Consider the following 19651-nt stretch of genomic DNA (forward strand, 5'->3'; position numbering starts at 1 on the left):
CCTACTCGCTTATTAGTTCAAGGTCCTCTTTTTTTTTTGTCTTCACCCCTGCTAGCAACACTTGTTAAGAAGAGAAAACAAAAATCAAATTCGGCATTCTGCGTGGCGTTTCTACGAAGGTAGAAAACAAGACCCAATTAATTCCTTTCAGCCAGTGTTTTTTTTTTTTTCGCCTCTTTCCGCAGTTGCTCCAGATCCATCAGCGAGAGGGTCTGATTTTTCTGGATATTCATGGTTTGGGAGCCGGGGTGAGGTGGGACGCGGGGCGCGGGCGCGGGACACGCGGCTGCGTATGATGAATGCGTTAGCGTTGTTGTGGCGGAGTGGCGAGATAATAAGTCGGTGCGGTCTCGGAGGCTCCCCCTCATAAAACACGGTGTTTATGAAGTCATATATTCTCCCAGGCGCTCGCGCGCAAAAGGCCCGGTTCCGCTCCACGGCACCGCCGACGTCCTTGTTGAGTTCCCCCCCAAGTTATAAGAAAAGAAAAAAAAAAAAGTTTGATTTATGACCATTGTTTTGTCGGCTTGGCAATAACATTTCGCCACACTACTTGGGAGAGCCCGATAACCAGGGCGTCTGCAAATCATGAAGTCTGCGCCGTCTCTGCGCCGAACAATGCTTTCGCTGGGCCGGGGTTTTATACAGGACATAAAAACGACAGTCAAACCCAATGTCTGGGGGTTCGGAAAATATTATCAAACGTGATTTATTTTATATCGCAATTAAAAAGGAGGAGGGAATTCAATTGCCTCGCACAAGAGCGGCTAACATTTCGGTGCAAGCTTGTGAGCTTATGATAACCGAATTTTACGGATTTATCCCGTGGACGTTTGGCCTGAACCGACTGTTCCCCGTGTCGGATGAATTTAATTCGCTGTTAAAAATTTGACAGACAAAGACAGTCGTAATTTAGTAAAAAAAGAGAACTTCAAGTGTTTCGCAATACTGTACATTCACTGAAGGTCGCAGTCGTGCGAGGTTTGGACTGTTATGGAGGGCCATTTGCCCATCACATCCAACACGGAGAGCAACGGAACCGCATCGTCAAAAAAAAAACCACCAAGGAGAAACGTCTCTGTCACACACACTCTGATCATTCCCTCACATAGACCGATCCCAAAAATACCCTACCCGCAAACCCGCCGAGACCAGCCCCTTCTGTAGGTTAAACCCCCGCTAATAACTGAGAAGATTGGGCAATTCACAGAGGTATTCCAGTTATGAGCGCGCGCGCTCAGTTCTGCTGCTCACACACACCTCACTATGGGGGGGGGCGGGGACGGGGGGAGGTGGTGGAGGGGTGTTGAGTGTTAGATGCTAATCTTCAGTTCCTCTCAGTAACCCTGAGAGATTCTCACAGCACCCACACCAGCTGAAGCAGGCTTCTTCTTCTTCTTCTTCAACACCCCCCACCCCCGCTCTCCCCGAGGCTGCCCCCCCCCCCCCCCTGGGTCCTCCCTCTGGGGGGTCAGAGGTCACACCACTTTATTAGTGCATTATCTCTGGGGCGCAGTGTGGTCCTACCCTGTGGAATGGAATCGGTCTCACCGCTTTGTAAAGAGATAAACGTGTTGGCACCAGGGGGGAGGGAATGGAGGGGGGGGGGGGGGGGGGGGGAGTGGTTTGCCAGAAAAACTCATTAAAAGTTTTAGCAATCCAAAAAAAAAAAAAAAAAAACATGAAAGTTCCCAGCAGCACACAACAAACACAAGAGTCGAACGGTAGTTTTTTGTATGGGGACGGGGTGATATCGGGGGGGGAAACGGGAAGAAAACTACACGGATGACCGCCAACGAACGGTCAACCATTAATAACATTCTTCATCTGTAACATTTCTGAACCATGTCGTTTTTTTTTTGTTTTGTTTTGTATTTTTTTTTTGTTGTGATTTTAAGGATTTGTGTAGTTTCCAGTGTCGGTTGCCGGGACTACCGGCCCCAGTTGCGGTTACTGCAGAACCCCAACAGCAACGAAGCCTTCGCTACTTGCACACCAGCAGCTGCAGCCAGAGGGAGAATATACAAACTAAACAAATCAATTAAAAACTAAGCTTTATGAGAGACTTTTTCCCCTTAGCAGCCAACGTATATTGTATACCTACAAATATATAAAACAACCCAAAAAAAAAAAATACGTTCAAGTATTCAAGTTTCTTAAATATATGGTATATTCATACCACCCAGGTCAGCCTCCAAGCTGTGTCCTAGCTTCCTTAACTCCAAACAGTGCAATTTGAAAAACTACCATCGTCACTTTTCCTAAACACAATGATTCCTGCGTGTCGTTTCTGATTCCATGACCTTCCAGTCTTGTCACATTTTTACATTTTGTGTGTGTGTGTGCGTGCGTGCGTGCGTGCGTGCGTGCGTGCGTGCGTGCGTGCGTGCGTGTGCGTGTGCGTGTGCGTGTGCGTGTGCGTGTGCGTGCGTGTGTGTGTGTGTGTGCGTGTGTGCGTTCTGGAGTTAATTAAGCAACCCTGACCGATCCCCCTTTGGAGCACAAAGGTAAGAGAGAAGGTCACAGTCTTCTGATTTCGGGGCAGCTCAGGTTGTAGGCAGTGGGAGGTCGTGTGCACGTCATGTCAAGCCTTGAATCTTGTTACAAAGTTTAATCAAAATAAAAAAATCACAAATAAGAAAAAAAGTCAAATATAAGAAGGAAAAAAAAAAAATAGTGAAATCCCTGTTGGCAAAACCACACCATGGAACTTCTGATTGGCCCAAACAGTAATCCACCCCTCCCTCCCCAGCCAATGAACTTCCACCTTTTTTTTTTTTTCTTCCACCTTCACGCACACCCCCTCTTTCCACCAATGTCAGGATCCGTCAAACTCCACGGCAAACCCAGGCTCTCCGACAAGCCCTCCGTCCTCTTAAAGCAGTGCCAATCAACACATAATATCTATTGATTTATAATAAAGATCTCCACCGCACACGTCTCGCGTCTCTGCGTTTCTCGGGATTGAGATATTCGTTTTCGTTTTTTTGTCGTTTCCGTTGCGTTCCTCCGCGGCGGCCCGGCCCGGCCCGGCCCGGCAGCAGGCCCTTATCTGTAAACGGGCAGGCGGATGTGTGCGTGCTGGTGATCCAGCAGGCGAGGCACGGCCACGGTCTCGTACCCCTTCCCCAGCATCTGCTCCTTGATGCAGGGCGGGTGGATGTCATTGATCAGGTACTCCAGCGACTGCAGGCTGCTGCTGAGGATGGAGGTGTTGCACAGGCTCCGGCTCGGCAGGCTGCAGCAGAGGCCCCCGCCGCTGTCCACGGGCGGGTGGTGGTGATGGTGGTGGTGGTGGTGGTGGTGGTGGGGGAAGCCCAGGTCCCGGTGCCCAGTGCCGGGGCCCCCCGTGCCGGCCCCCGGGAGCTCCTGAGGGTTGTAACAGTCGCTGTCGGGGGTCACCAGCACGCTGTTCCAGGGCGGGGCGAAGTACTGGCCCACGGAGAAGTTGCCGTGCATGCCCACGCAGTTCAACGGGGAGGAGCTGACCTTGTCCAGCCCGCCCCCGCTGGCCAGCTGATAGGCCCTGGCGGAGACCTGGGCCCCGCCCACCACCACGCCGGCCCCGCCCCCGGGCACGCAGGTCTCCGGGGACTTGCTGATGGCCCCGCCCCCTCCGCTGCCCGCACTGTACATCCGCAACACGGCCTGCTGTTGCTGCTGCTGCTGCTGCTGCTGCTGTTGTTGTTGTTGTTGTTGTTGTTGGTGCTGCTGTTGGTGCTGCTGCTGCTTCTGCTGCCACAGGATGTAGTCCATGCTGTCCACGTAGGCCCCGGCCTTCACCATCTCCGCGCCCTGCAAGGGCAGCACGGCGCCCGCGTACGCCATCCCGCCCTGGGTCGCCATGCCGACGGGGAAGCCGCCGCCCCCCGAGGAGCCGGAGGAGGCCACGGCGGCGGTCGCCGCGGCGACGGCGGCCTGCTTGGAGGGGCTGGGGTTGCCGGGCGCGGCCACCACCACGCCCTGGCACACCTGCTGCAGCGCCTGGGCCTGGCAGTGCTGGTTGATCTGGTAGATGATGCTCTGGATGGAGGGCAGGTTGGACTGCGGGGGCAGGCTCAGGCCCCGCCCCCCGGGGATGGGGATCACTGAGGCCGCCACGGTCACGTTGGGGGGCACCGCCCGGGAGGGGGCCTCCGGCGGCTTGGGCGGCCCGCCGTGATAGGCCATCTGCCCGTGGGCGTGGGCTAAAGTGCTGTTGCCGGGCGGAGGGTAAGGCGCCACGGCGATTTGGGCCGGGGAGAGCTTAGTCCTCCTGCCCTCGGCGTTTTTGAGCACGCCCTTGGCTCCGGGCGCGGCGGAGGCCTTGACGATGGCCAGCAGGCCCTGGTAGCCCGCGGTGTGGAGGGGCGGGTAGGGGCTGTAGCGCTGGCCCGTGGTGTCGTAGCCGTTCACCGTGCGGTTAAGGTGCTTGTGCTGGGGGACCCTGATGTTGGTGGGGAAGATCTTGATGGACAGCGGGCTGCCGGCGGTCTTCTGCGCGTACGCGTCCAGCTCGGCCGCGCTGGGGTAGCGGGGGGAGTGCGCGGGGGCCGCCAGCTCACCTGCAGGAAACCAGAGAAGAAGAGGAGTGAGGGAGGGCAAAGCGTGGCAGCGCAGGAGAGCAGGGAGCTCAGGGAAACCATGACAGGGCGAACAAGATGTTTTATTCATCTCCCCTCCCTCCCTCAGCGCAGCACGCAGGTACCGCTGTTCGCTTGTTCAAACAGACGAGAATAAACACAGGAAATTAGACACAGAAAATGGGCGAGGAACAGCGGACTCCGTCCTCCGTTAGGGGTCAGGCAAAGGGAACCGCGCGCCGTCAAAAAACGTGGAACGGGACCGCGGTCGCAGAAAACCATTTTCCTCTAATGTGGAAAAAAACGAGACATTTTACCCGCCTCTGCCTCAACCGCTCAGTCTCTGTCTTATCCCTTACTCCTCTCCGCGGAAAGAGAGAGTTCATCCCTAGACAAATGCATCCTTTAAAAAACTCATTCTGTCGAAGGAGACACCTCGGGCACTGTTAAATCAGTGCTTTGTGAAATTAATTCTTACCCTCTTTTTTTTTTTTCGGTCCAAAATTGGGCTACCCAGGGAAATCAGGAGGCTGAGGAGGAGCGGGGGCCGTCTTAATTGCCGCGGCTCAGCTGAGATTTAAACCGCGCCGCCTCCGGTCTCACCCCCCCCGGACATGTGACTTCCTCAATTATTCAATCAGACCAGGACTACAGAGATCTCCGACTACCGCAGGACTCCACAGCCCCGCGGGGCTACCGCTGGGAATGCTAATCCCGCCCTGGGTTTGCAGTCAGGTCTTCCTGGCCTGGCTGTCTGCTCACCTCGTGTCTACCCTGCGTTTACTGGCCTCGATACCTCCATGAGAGTCTGAATCAGAGCAGCCTCTATCGTGTCCTGTTAATATTAATAATAATAATAACAAAGGAACGATCAATATGCACAGGAACATTATTCCAACAGACACACCTCTCCTGCAGCGGATAAGTCGATGAATAAAAGATATGACTGGAATTCTTGAGTGACATAAAGCACCAGCTCTAAAGTGTGTTCCTCCAGTATCTTACTGAAGAGGAGTAAAATGGTGGAACAAAAATGTCATCAGAAAATGTGTCCTATAGGGTTTATTTTTTTCCAATGTCATTTATAGGCTAGAAATCACAAGTACCGTTCTAATCATGCAGATGAAACTACGTACGGAGATTCAGAAAAGCGTGCGGCAACATAGCAACAAGAAAAATCTGTTTCACCCTCCCTGCCTTGTGTATCATTACCATGATATTCTAGGTGAAAATAATATCTCCGAAATACATATGGAATGTGAATTTTAATAATTCATACCTCCTGGTTAGAATTTACTGCAGCTATTAGTGTCAGAATGACCTTGTCTAAATGCAAGCAAACAAGAAATCTGTTTGAATTTTCACTTAGAGGATGCTTTAATAAGTGCGCACGTTCTGCTAAAGACTTAAGCCTACACATAAACAAACATGTAGGTGAAATGGTTTTAGCTGGCATAATTTATAGACCAATTTGAAGTCTTAAATTTCTACTACTTTCCAGCAGTCTTTCAAGCCCAAAGATGGCCTCGTTTGGAATACAAATGCTTACAAATGAAAAGTGTTTTTTCTCTCTCTCTCACTCGTACGCGTGCTAACAATAGATCCGGCCTGTTTGGAGGTGTTCCGACTAGGCCAGGACACAGTTTCACTGATGTACTTCCCCTGAAGGTCAGAGAAGGGAATACAGAGGAGGAGGGGGGGGGCATTTTTAATTAACTTATTAACTCTGGGCTATAAGGAGCAGACAGCATGGCTTTACATACTGATCTGACCCTTTAACCCTTAGGAGGACAGCGAAATGGGGCGATAATCAGGTCTGGACCATTTAGCTATGCGCTAAACGTTGCCGTCACGAAAATGTGAGGTGAGACTTTGCTCACATCCACCTTCCAGCGAAATCCGTCTGCTCTTCCCCTGCTCCCAAACCCGGAGCTGAGAAGTGAATATATTCCCACAGGTCATGTGCAAAACCCTGTTCTAGAGCCAGGAGGGGAGCGGTGTAATGTTCATACCAGTCTGGCAGTTACATACCGAAGATAAATCTTGGCAGTGTCCCACTCCAGGCTTATGAATGTGTCTGGGCACATTCAGAATATTTATATGTGACTGGAATACTGTTTAGCATCACCCTGCTGCTACAGCACACTATCTTTTAGGCATTCACCAACAGCATTTAAAAATGAAAAACAAAGTGGCATCAATACCAATCGGCTAACGGCATCAAGGTCATGTTTATTTTAACCAGCTGTCATTTCAAGATTTCTTCTAAGGAAACGCTCCGGCAAGTTGCTAAATACAACGTAGGATGCCTAAAATGCCAGTGTAGGTATATACACACACACACACACACACACACACACACCAAGCACTTTATTAGGAACATTTTTACATTTTATTACTTATTTTTTTACACCTACTTATTCATGCGATTATCTAATCAGCCAATTGCATAGAATATGCAATGCATACAATCATGTAGATACGGGTCAGGAGCTTCAGGTAATGTTCAAATCAACCATCAGAATGGGGAAAATGTTTTTCATTTGACTGCGGAATGATTGTTGGTGGCAGACAGGGTGGTTTGAATATCTGAGTAACTGATGATCTCCTGGGATTATCACGCAAAGAGTTTGCAAAGAATGGTTGAAAAAAACGAAAAAAAACCAGTGAGCAGCAGTTCTGCAGACAGAAATGCCTTGTTAATGAGAGACATCAGAGGAGAAGGGCCAGACTGGTCAAAGCTGACAGGAAGGTGACAGTAACACAAATAGCCACACATTATAACAGTGGTATGCAGAAGAACTCTGAACACACAACAAAATACCTAATAAAGTGTGTGTATATATATATATGTATATATAAGTAGGCACATGCAGACGTACATGCACACACATATACACATACTCACACAAATGAATAAATCCATGTAATATTCACATTTAAGGCTTCACACAACAGAGTTGCCAGCCAACTAAAGTGGAGCGAGAGTGAGAAAGAGAGAGAGAGAGAGAGGCGGCTAGAACGCTCAAGAGCTCCAGCTGTCCAGACTAGAGGACAAAATAACTGTTAAACTCTGCGACTTTGAGAAGATTCGGCCGCCTGGCACAGGAATAAGCCCTCCTGGCTCACACGTCCCTGCAGTTCCACCGCAGGCAGGACCGCTCCGCCTGACGAGAGCCTTACCCAGCCGCCTTCACACCCGGGCCGGATAATAGTTTTTGAGGCTGCCCCGACTCCGAAATTCAATTCCACAGTGATAAAACCAGGTCATGCACCCATATCGGGCCTTATTTAAAAAGCCGGGGCTTAACCAGTCTGAAAAGGAGTTGAGAGCAGGGAAATGGCAATCTCCAAGGGCCCAGTGTGAGCCGGGGAGGCGGGGGGAGGAGAGGGGCCATGCCGAGATTGGATTTAAACTACATTATTCAGGCAATTTCATGGCTACTTAGCTCACTGCTACAAAAAAAGAGAGGGGGTGGGGGGGGTGGGGGGGGAAGCACTCCATTTACAAGCAATAAATCAACTGCCGCAAATTACTTGCACCCTCCTAAAAATGACACTTTTATGCAATTTTACAGATGAACAAAAAAGTGCTAAAATTAACTGCTATAACAACGCAGTCAGCAAAAGCCGTGGCAATCCAAAGAGTAGGGAGGGCGAAGGCTACGCACAAACCCCACTTCATTTCTTTTTTTCCCCGTAACAAAGTCGTTTTAAACAGCCGGGCAGACGGGTCGGCCGAAGCTCATTTGTTGTTTCTATTTGAGCTGGCGCTGGGAGTTTATTTCAAGTATCCAATGAGCCCCCAACTGTGAAAATGATTAAATCTACAAGATCCATCTCATAAAGGAAATAAATTGGGTGTTTAGAAAACGGGGAGATGGGGAGGTGCGGTTTTTGTGTCGGTGCCTTTCTACCCACGATGCCCAAGTGTGGTCCCACAGCTAGTTACCGCGGCGCGTTCCAAACATACGAGCAGGAAGTGGGGGCGACGCGCGTCTCAAAATGGCCGACGGCCCGCGGCACTCAACCTTTGGCCAAAGAGTGAAACGGCAGGAACTCCCGAGCCACTGGACTAAAACAAAAGTGACGGGGGGCCATTACGTTCCGTTAATTGACAGCCGCGCTCTAGTTCTGCAACAATGGGCTATTTCCTCTGAAGAGAGGCTGCTATGGTTTTCTAGGGGACTTGTGTTGAATACCTTTACCCTTCCCTTTGACAAGGACAGTGGGTCCTGGAGATCTATCGTCCTCTTGGTTTTCATTTCAACCCTAATTTGGCACACCTGGATTAGCGGCTCGACAATATCTTCGGCTGTTGAATGAGGCGTGCTTCGTTAGGGTCGCAGTGAGGACCTGCAGGACGGCACATCTCCAGGGACAGGGTTGGGAGCCGCTGTTCAAAACCATATTCCACAGGATCCACATATGTTCTGGGGTTGGGTTCCCTGAATGCACGAGGTTCATGAATATTCAGTCAGAACGGCCATACGGTGATATCAAATGCGGGTGCTTATGGGCTGAAATGTGTATCATCTTAAGAGTGACCTAGAAAATCAGAAAAGTTTTGAGGGACCTCAAGAACAGGGCTGCCTAACCCCAGCTTTGGGGACCGGTGCCAAAGAGACCCCGTTGTTAAATCATGCGCAGTTGCGCCTGAAAACAGGTCAAAACTTAAATTATTTTGCGCGCCCATGACAGCAGGGTTTCCCCTACCAATATAAAAACATGGCGGCACACCAGCGCTTTGATGCAGCAGCGATGAGAAGGGGCGGGCCCAGGGCCTGACAGCAGACCCGGTTAATTTGCTCCAAAAAACCCAAAAAACACGCCTCGTTTCAAAGTGCATCGCTAGCCCGCGTGCAAACGGAATGGCAAATTCCCTTCGCCGGCTCCTCCACAAACATCTTTTGATCCTCCGCGAGTTTAAACGAGGCGCGGCGTTTCCGAGCGTCGCCACGTCCCCGGGCCCCAGGCCCCGGCCCCGTTACCCCAATTCCCATCAGCCCCCCTAATTACCGCCGCGAGAGGAACGAGCCCGCCACGGAAAAACCCAAAGACGGAATTAACGGAGGAGCCACGGAACGAGGCCTACTTCACCACGCGTTCGCGCCCGTCTCCGTCCGTACCCCAGCCGGCCCCCTTCATCACGCGTTCCCTCCCGTCTCCGGCGGTATCCCAGCCGGCCCCCTTCACCACGCGTTCGCGCCCGTCTCCGTCCGTATCCCAGCCGGCCCCCTTCATCACGCGTTCCCTCCCGTCTCCGGCGGTATCCCAGCCGGCCCCCTTCACCACGCGTTCCCTCCCGTCTCCGTCGGTATCCCAGCCGGCCCCCGGCCCGTTGGCTCGCCCGGCTTCTGGCAGGCCCGCTGGTTTTTTTCGTTTTTCGCCTGCCCCTTGTTGTTTGTAAACATTCGAAGCTTCAAACGCCAACCTGGCTTCAAAGGGTTTCACACTTCATGGGCCACGGGGATTAGCGGCCTTTCAGACCCATAAACCCATCTCTGCCGCACAAAGGTTTGGTGTTATTAGAACCCAGAGTGCTGCTGGTGGCGCTGAGGACCCAATCCTGGCCCGGCTCTATTTACACTCCGGCTTCTGCTGTGAATATCCCTCCTCTTCTCCTCTTCAAGGTCTCCAGTCAGGGGAGAGGTGGTCCTACTCCTCCATCTTCTCTTTCTCTCTCTCACTCTCACTCTCTCTCTCACTCTCACTCACTCTCTCTGCCAATCTCTCTGTCTCTGTCACTCTCACTCACTCTCTCTGTCACTCTTACTCACTCTCTTTCTCTCTCTCTCTCACTCACTCACTCACTCACTCCCGCCCTCTTCCCTCCCTCGTTCAGTCTCTCTCTCCCCCCTCGGGCGGTGGCCCTTTCATCGCGGTTCAGGCGCATCTGCGCGGCTGGCGGGAGGCCTGGGTGTGGTGTGTGGGCCGGACTGTGGGGCGGCGGGAGCAGCACTAGAGGTCGTTGGGGTGAGAGCGGCTAGCGGCGGGGCGTTGCCGGGCGACCGGTCGGCCGCGGCCGCTGGCCATGGCGGGTATGGATGCCGCGCAGATGGCGCGCGGTGATAAATACGCTGGCGGCCTACGGTCTGGCTCCTCTGAGCCCCGTGTTTACCTGCAGCTGCGGCTGTCTGCCATCGCCCAAGCCAGCCGTCGTCCAGGAACTGCACTTTAAAAAAAAAACTAAAAAAGTGGGGCAGGATCGCCTCGCAGGGTTAGAACCTCGCTCCAGAACACCCTCGCTCCGGTTAAACACTCAGCTGCTCGGACCCAGAGTCTTACGATGACACCTGCCCACTGGGATGGGAAGATCCAGGCTTCAGGTGCTGCTCGTGGCCTTTTCACACGGTCACAGAAAGTTTAATACAGCTCCACGGTGCGTGAGGGGGAAAAGGCGCGCCTGCGTTTGAGTGTAAAGCCGGTCTCCTGATACCTGGACCTTTCCACACCCTGCCAGAGAAACGCTGGATCTAAGCACAGAAGCAGCCTGCCTGTCTCCCTGGCCCGGGAACAGGGACGGAGGGGGATAATTAACTGCATGACCTTCGCCTGTAATCGCCCGTCGCCTGACAAACACCCCCCCCCCGGAGTCAGCGCGCCCACGCTCCAAACGACAGCCTTCATTAACGCCGGGGCGGCCCTCGAAAACGAGCCTCCGAAACTCAGCCCAATCGGGCCACGGGCCCCGCCTCACACCCAGCACGGGGTGACGGGACGGCCCCCCAGGTTTCGGGGGGCTGAAACGGGGGCGATGGCTAGCCCCCTGAATCGCACTCTTACGGCGTTCCAGGCCTGCGCACAGCGGAGAGCTCCCCGGCGGCTGTCTCCTTCACGCGGGACTGTGCCGTCCTTGGGGGGGGCACGGTCCTGAACACTCAATTAACACTCCGCTAATTAGCCATTGGCACACACTGAATTCTGATGAACTCATTTCAGGGTGCGCGCGGCGTGTGTGTGTGTGTGTGTGTGTGTGTGTGAGAGAGAGTCTGCGTGTCTGTAATTGTGCAGGGGGGAGGGCCAGGGAGAATAAAAAGCAATAAAGAGAGAAAAGCCTGGTTTAGAAAAAAAAAAAAAGATCCATTAATTTCTGCGAGGGAGTTCTTCTTCTCTGGTCTTCTTAAAGGGGTCTAATTACACAGGGCAGGGATGGAGGGAGGAGGCAGGAGAGTACAGAGGATTGAAGAGAGGGAACGGGGAAGTGGAAAAATGGAAGAGCAGAAGAGATAAAGGGAAGAGAAGGCTGGTGCTGTGCTGCTGGTGTATGGATCAGTGAGCAGAACTTCAGGGACAGCACCGGACCAGATAAAACCACACCACAACCCTCAGGAGTCAGCGTTTTAAAAGACAAACGCTGTAAACGGTGTAAAATAAACAGTGTAGCTCAGTGGGTATCTGTAAAGTAAATGGTAAAATTGTAAAATGGTAAATGGTTGGCATTTATATAGCGCCTTCATCCAAAGTGCTTAACAATTGATGCTTCTCATTCACCCATTCATACACACACTCACACACCAACAGCGATTGGCTGCCATTCAAGGCACCAACCAGCTCGTCAGGAGCATTTGGGGGTTAGGTGTCTTGCTCAGGGACACTTTGACACACCCAGGACGGAATCAAACCGGCAACCCTCCGACTGCCAGACGACTGCTCTTACCGCCTGAGCCATGTCGCCCCCACTGGGTGCTTGACTGGGGCCCTTGAGTAAGGCCCCTAACCCCACATCACACTGCAAGTCGCTTTGGATAAAAGCATCAGCTGGATAGCTGTAATGTAATGTAATGTAACAGTGCGTTTGTCCATACAGCGTACTCCTCATTGGCTCGTGGGGTGATTCTGGATAAACCCAAGACCCCTCGTGGATAAACGTGGACACCGTCTGGCCCACAGACAGGAATGTCTGTGTCACGAATAAAAACAATGATAATAGTGGAAAAACAGAGGAACTTTTTTTTAAAGTATCGACACAGAGCAACTCCTGTTTATGTATGAAGACGTTGACACACATAATCACATTAAAAAAAGGCTTGAAAAACAGGGAAAGATTAACAAACCCGGCTGCCTTCTCCACATAAAAAATACATTTTTAAAAACCACAAGAGGAGGCAAGATAGACACAGAAAGAAAAGGAAAAGGAATTTGTGCGTTTCGTAAGACCGCAGCAGGCAGGAACGGTGAAAGTTGAGGAGTTGCACAAGACGGATCTTCCGCAGTGACGGTGTACCTTTAACACAGCTCCACTCCCGCTCTGAGGTCACGGCAAGTTAATCTACTTTTTCCACAGTCACGCTAATTATTACATTTATGCCCCTCGGGGCTGTATACTGCCCTTTTAGTGTCTCATTGATATGTAACTATTCAGGTTAATAAATAATGAACGCAGAAAAGCAGCCTCCAGTCCCCATTGCCTCTATTCAAAAGAAAAAAAGAAGGAAAAAACATATCCATTACATTTTTTCTCGTCAGAATTTATCATTATGAAAATCTAATTGCGTCCGGCCCTCACAACAGGAAGTGACGCACATTTTATTGGCGGTAGCGCTCTGTAGCCACCTCGGCGCGGTGCTAATAAGATCAGGGCGTCCCCCCCTGCTCCCGCCCCGCCCCCCTCGCACCGCGGCGGGCTGGGGGAGGCTGAGGAGGCCCAAACAATACCTGCCTTGCGCTAATGGAGGTGTCATCTCGCACAGGGCTGATTAGTCAGCGATTAAGGCTAGGCCCCGATCGCCGTGGCAACACAAAAGGCCCCCCGATTGAGCCAGCTGTTCGGGCCCCTTCAATTAACCCCCGCTGCCGCTGGGCACCGCCGCGGCCCCCCGTAATTGACTATTGCTCACACAAGGCGGGGGGTTGGGGGGGGACCCCCTGTGTCGCCCCGCAGAAAGAGGGGGAGCCCTGCTGGCTGGCCTGTCAGTCAATCACGGCGGGGGCCCCCCGGGCCCTGTGAGTGGAGGAGCAGCGCTCTGACAGGCACATCGCCAGGGAAACGCCGGGGCGGGGGGCGGGGTCACACCCACTGCAGCGGGAGAGAACCGACCGGAGTAACACAACAACACACACACACACACACACACACACACACACACACACACAACACCACACACACACACACACACACACGCACGCACGCACGCACGCACACACACACACGTACACACACACTCACACACACACACACACACACGTACACACACACACACACACGCGCACAACGCACCACACGTACACACACACACACGTACACACACGCACGCACGCACGCACACACACGCACACACACGCACACACACGCACACACACGCAACACACGCACCACACGCACACACGCACCACGCACACACACGCACGTACATTCTGAAGGCTTCTTTTCGACAGCTTCTGAGAAAATCAATGGGAGCCGAGTTTTTCGGAGAGAGGCGAGGCACATTGTTTTGACTGGGCCTCCCGAGCCCAGCACACAACAGTGGGTTAGAACTCCGGCACCACCAGTAACCATAACTACCAGCAGCACAGCCCCGTTAGGACTGATAATGATTTAAACCGGCCAGGGTTACGCACGCTCGAAAGCCACCAGGACTTAACGGGGATAAAATGGCACCCAGATACAAAAACGGGGGTTTGGAGGATGACGGACAAGGGGGGTAATTTTGTTTGAGTTCGAGGGCGCGTTTCAGACCGCTCTGCCTCCGCCAGGAAAAAAAGGAAAAGAAAAGAAAAAAACTCTGGAGGGAAGAAGGAGTCAGAGGAACCAAATCATGCGCGCGTAATGAGGGTGAGAAAGAAGCTTCCAGACTCAATTACCGTCCCTCTGAAGCGCTGTTCGCCTTTGCCCCCGAACGAGGCGAGGTGCCGGGCGTGACTACAGCCGAACGGGAAGCCACGCTCTCTCACGTCTCCTCCCAGAAGCCCCCTCTCCGCTCCGCTCCTCTCCTCTCCTCTGCTCTCCTCTCCGCTCCTCTCCTCTCTTCTCTCTTCTCCTTCTCCCCTCCTCTCCTCTCCTCCTCTCCTATCCCCTCCTCTCCTCCTCTGCTCTCCTCTCCCCTCCTCTCTCTCCTCTCCTCTCCTCTCCTCTCCTCTCTTCTCCCCTCCCCTCTCCTCTCCGCTCCTCTCCTCTCCTCTCCTCTCCTCTCTCTTCTCCCCTCCCCTCTCCTCTCCGCTCTCTCCTCTCCTCTCCTCTCCTCTCCTCTCCTCTCTCTTCTCCCCTCCCCTCCCCTCCTCTCCTCTCCTCTCCTCTCCTCTCCTCTCGCTCCTCTCCTCTCCTCTCTCTTCTCCTTCTCCCCTCCTCTCCTCTCCTCTCCTCTCCTCTCCTCTCCGCTCCTCTCCTCTCCTCTCTCTTCTCCTTCTCCCCTCCTCTCCCCTCCTCTCCTCTCCTTCTCTCTTCTCCTTCTCCCCTCCTCTCCTCTCCTCTCCTCCCCTCTCCGCTCCTCTCCGCTCCTCTCCTCTCCTCTCTTCTCCCCTCCCCTCCTCTCCTCTCCTCTCCGCTCCTCTCCTCTCCTCTCCTCTCTCTTCTCCCCTCCCCTCCTCTCCTCTCCTCTCCGCTCCTCTCCTCTCCTCTCTCTTCTCCTTCTCCCCTCCTCTCCCCTCCTCTCCTCTCCTTCTCTCTTCTCCTTCTCCCCTCCTCTCCCCTCCTCTCCTCCCCTCTCCGCTCCTCTCCTCTCCTCTCCTCCCCTCTCCTCCCCTCTCCTCCCCTCTCCGCAGGCAATCGACTGAGCTCCATTCAGGGCCCACAGGAGCTCACACAGGAGAAAAGTGAGACCAGGATGAAAGCAGGGGAGAGCTGTGCTATCTCTTGGGTTTTGGGGTCACCAGTTCATGCTGTTCCTCCACTCCAGCCACGAGACCTCATGTATTTGGTGCTTCAGCATCCAGCACACAAACACACACACACACACACACACTCACAAACACACTCACATACAATGCACAGCTGACACTGCACATGCACATATGCCTGTAACAAGCGCACACAAACACACTCACACGTGCGCACACACACACACACACACACACACACACTCACAGGCACGTGCGTGTGCACGTGCACGTACAAACACACCAACACCCACAGACGTACACGCACAGAGAAAGAAAAGGCTGAGTAAGCAGTAACGTGACGGACGGCTTTGTGAGAGTTCCCTTCGCCCATTAACAGCTGCCTGGCGCTTCCAATGAGCTGCTGTTACTATGGCTGTGACGGCATCCCTGTGAACGCAGCACGACAAAACTGAAACGGAAGGTGTGGAGGACTCCGCAAAAAAAAAAAAACAGGAGCGCCTATCCCGCCAACGCAGAAGAGCAAGACAGAGGTTTAACGCGGCACCACGCTGAACTTTGAACCCCCGATGCCAGTCTGGCTGCGCTGATGACCGAGGGATGCACACGAGCCGGCGTTTGAGACGCGGGCCAGGGGGGGGGGGGCCTGAATACGCAGAAATGGGGCGCTGAGTGGAGACCACTTTGCAATCTCAGCCACGATCCATCACATGGGGGAGGATATGGCACACTGTCAAAAATGGATTTTGTCATTAAAATGTAAAAGCTTGGACGTGCCTTCCAAATTTAATCTTTTATTTCATTAAAGGCCAATCTCGTCTCGATTCAGTCAATTCATTTCCTGCCTCCTCCATACAGGAGAGAGAGGGGAGAGAGAGGGGAGAGAGAGAGAGAGAGAGAGAGAGAGGGGAGAGAGAGAGAGAGAGAGGGAGAGAGAGGGAGAGAGAGAGGGAGAGAGAGAGAGAGAGAGAGGGAGAGAGAGAGGGTAGAGAGAGGGTTAGAGAGAGAGAGAGGCAGGAGAGAGAGAGAGAGAGAGAGAGAGAGAGAGAGAGAGGGAGAGAGAGAGAGAGAGAGGGAGAGAGAGCAATCTGCAACCCACACCCAAAGGCCTAGGAGGCCACTTTGGTCAGCCTGGGAGCCCTGGATAATGTATGCAAAATTATTTAACAAATAATTTAATAAGGCTCCCTTATGCATATTGCATGCCCTGCTAAAAGAAATCCCAAAAAGGTCAGAAGTTCAACAGGAAGTTGTAAAAATAAAAAAAAGGAATAATAAGTTCAACTTTATGCTGGAAAAAAAACAGACAGAAAGGCTCCCTTACTCTCCTCCGGTCCCAGAGGCTCCGGCTGGCCTTTATTAGAGAGGAGACGGGATCTGTGCTCTGGGGAGGGCGGGGAACATCTGTGAGGCGCAGGAGCCAAAGGCACCAACATTTCCAAATAATTGTATTAATGTGCCGGGGGAGGGGTCAGCGACAGGGCTCTTATGAAGCAATAATGCGGGTCTGTCTGGTGACCGCAGTCTGGAGTCCTGTCTGCCTAAACCAGGTCTCCTGCCTGCTTAAACCAGGTCTCCTGTGTGCCTAAACCAGGTCTCCTGTCTGCCTAAACCAGGTCTCCTGTCTGCCTAAACCAGGTCTCCTATCCTGTTAAACCAGGTCTCCTGTCTGCCTAAACCAGGTCTCCTGTGTGCCTAAACCAGGTCTCCTGTGTGCCTAAACCAGGTCTCCTGTCTGCCTAAACCAGGTCTCCTGTCTGCCTAAACCAGGTCTCCTGTCTGCCTAAACCAGGTCTCCTGTCTGCCTAAACCAGGTCGCCTGTCCTGCTAAACCAGGTCTCCTGTCTGCCTAAACCAGGTCTCCTGTGTGCCTAAACCAGGTCTTCTGTCTGCCTAAACCAGGTCTCCAGTCTGCCTAACCAGGTCTCCTGTCTGCCTAAACCAGGTCTCTTGTGTGCCTAAATCAGGTCTCCAGTCTGCCTAAACCAGGTCTCCTGTCTGCCTAAACCAGGTCTCCTGTGTGCCTAAACCAGGTCTCCTGTGTGCCTAAACCAGGTCTCCAGTCTGCCTAAACCAGGTCTCCTGTCTGCCTAAACCAGGTCGCCTGTCCTGCTAAACCAGGTCTCCTGTCTGCCTAAACAGGTCTCCTGTGTGCCTAAACCAGGTCTTCTGTCTGCCTAAACCAGGTCTCCAGTCTGCCTAACCAGGTCTCCTGTCTGCCTAAACCAGGTCTCTTGTGTGCCTAAATCAGGTCTCCAGTCTGCCTAAACCAGGTCTCCTGTCTGCCTAAACCAGGTCTCCTGTGTGCCTAAACCAGGTCTCCAGTCTGCCTAAACCAGGTCTCCAGTCTGCCTAAACCAGGTCTCCTGTCTGCCTAAACCAGGTCTCCTGTCTGCCTAAACCAGGTCTCCTGTCTGCTAAACCAGGTCTCTTGTGTGCCTAAATCAGGTCTCCAGTCTGCCTAAACCAGGTCTCCAGTCTGCCTAAACCAGGTCTCCTGTCTGCTAAACCAGGTCTCCTGTCTACCTAAACCAGGTCTCCTGTCTGCCTAAACCAGGTCTCCAGTCTGCCTAAACCAGGTCTCCAGTCCCCCAAAACCAGGTCATCTGCCTGCCTAAATGAAAGTGAGACAGACAGACAGGAACACGCACATATGCACAGGCAGACAGACAGAGAGACTGAGACAGAAAGACATACAGACAGACAGACAGAGAGAGACAGAGAGCAGACACACAGGTGTACACACACAGGTACCCCCCCCCCCCACACACACACACACACACACACACACACAGCAGAATGACCATCCCGCTCTCCAGCCAGGCCCTCTCACTGGATCTCACTTCCTTCAGTAATTCTGAGTGTCATTTCCGATGAGTCTGGATTTTCCCCCCACTCTCGCTTTGTTTCCTTTATCCTGCCTCCCCCCCCTCTCTCTCTCCCTCTCTCCCTCTCTCCCGAGCCTCTGCCTGTCTCCTCCTCCCTCCCTCCCTCCCTCTCTCTCTGAGTAAGTGAGTTTCATCGGTGGTGCTCGCTGAGTAAAATCACCTCGGGGCGAACACTTTATTATCTGTAGTCGAAGCGTCACCACAAATACCATTCTACACACACAAGTGTCACTTTCCATTTGTCTCCGGCGCGGCGGTGTTGGGCGCGCGCAGCCAGCCCGGGCCTGGGCCGCGGTGTCAGAGCAGCCCCGCCGGAGGAAGACAAACGGCGTGGGAAAGCGCGCCGCGGGCTCCAGCCACATTCCCCGGCGAGGCCGCGGCGGCGGCGGCCATTACGGCTCAACGCTGCCGGGAGGGCTGGGGGGGAGCAGAGCCGGGCCGGTTTTAATGGGGTGAGGGTGAAACTGAGGTGCCTGCCCGCTCGTCTCCCTCACACCCCCTCACACCCCCTGCCAGCCGCGGCCTGTGCGTCTGAGGTTCGTGGGTTTGTGTTAAAAGGTCAGCTTTTATTAAGTTGTGCACTTGTGTTTGTCAAGGCCCACGGTGAGAATTTCAGAATCTAGGGCAGTTTGTTTACCCATGCTTCAGACAACTGACCCTCCCCCCCCCCCCCCCCCCCCACACACACACACACACACACACACACACACCCCCCACCCATAACGTGTTCCAGTCCAGTCAAACCATGAAAAAAAAAACCTTAGTCTTGAAGCAGAAATGACAAACCAAACTTTGGCAGAATGACAAATAATAGCTTTAACTATCATTATCCGGAGTTCGTAGACCTGTCCGTTACGGGGGAACGTGGACGCACACTTCGCCGGTGCCCCGTGGAAGCGGGGGGCGCCGGGCGGGTTGTTTTGGGAGACGGCCCGGGCCCATTGTGCTCACGGCATGGTCTAGAAAGCACAGCTTCATCAGCGAATCGCCCGGCTCGCCGACACTGAGCCCTTATGGCGGCCGGCGGGAGCACCAGCCCGTGTTGTCATGTGCGATTAGCGCTGCGCTCACGAGCCTGTGAACTCATTCCTGCGGCATCGGCCCCCGCCCCCCTCAGCCCCGGCCCCGTCCCAGATCACAAAACCACACGGCCGAATGGGTGCGACACATTCTCCACCAAGCCGCACCGCCACCGCGTCACAACAACAACAACGCCACCAGCCCTCGTCATTGTTCACGTTGCGAAGCGGAGGTTTGCAGTTCGATTGTCCCGTTTTTTTTACTTTCGGGAGCATGGAAAGGCTGGACTGATCGGATGGGAAGAGACAAAGGGAGCCAATAAACGGGCACAGCTACTGCATGTTAGGCCTCCCGTGCAAACGCACTGATTCACTGATGAAACTGTAAAACTGGGAGACAGAGAGG

General features: G+C 53.3%; 1 protein-coding gene across 1 annotated transcript in view; it reads right to left on the reverse strand.

Annotated features, from left to right (window-relative positions):
• Positions 1 to 2770: 2770 nt before the first annotated feature.
• Positions 2771 to 19651, reverse strand: part of fam222aa (family with sequence similarity 222 member Aa) — a 62629-nt gene continuing 45748 nt past the window's right edge. Inside the window, exon 3 of the mRNA XM_061261559.1 lies at positions 2771 to 4544. Within this exon, the coding sequence (XP_061117543.1) occupies positions 3049 to 4544 (1496 nt within the window). The 3' untranslated portion in view covers positions 2771 to 3048. The remainder of the gene's footprint in view (positions 4545 to 19651) is intronic.

The sequence above is a fragment of the Conger conger genome, chromosome 11, assembly GCF_963514075.1.
Source record: "Conger conger chromosome 11, fConCon1.1, whole genome shotgun sequence".
NCBI lineage: Eukaryota > Metazoa > Chordata > Actinopteri > Anguilliformes > Congridae > Conger > Conger conger.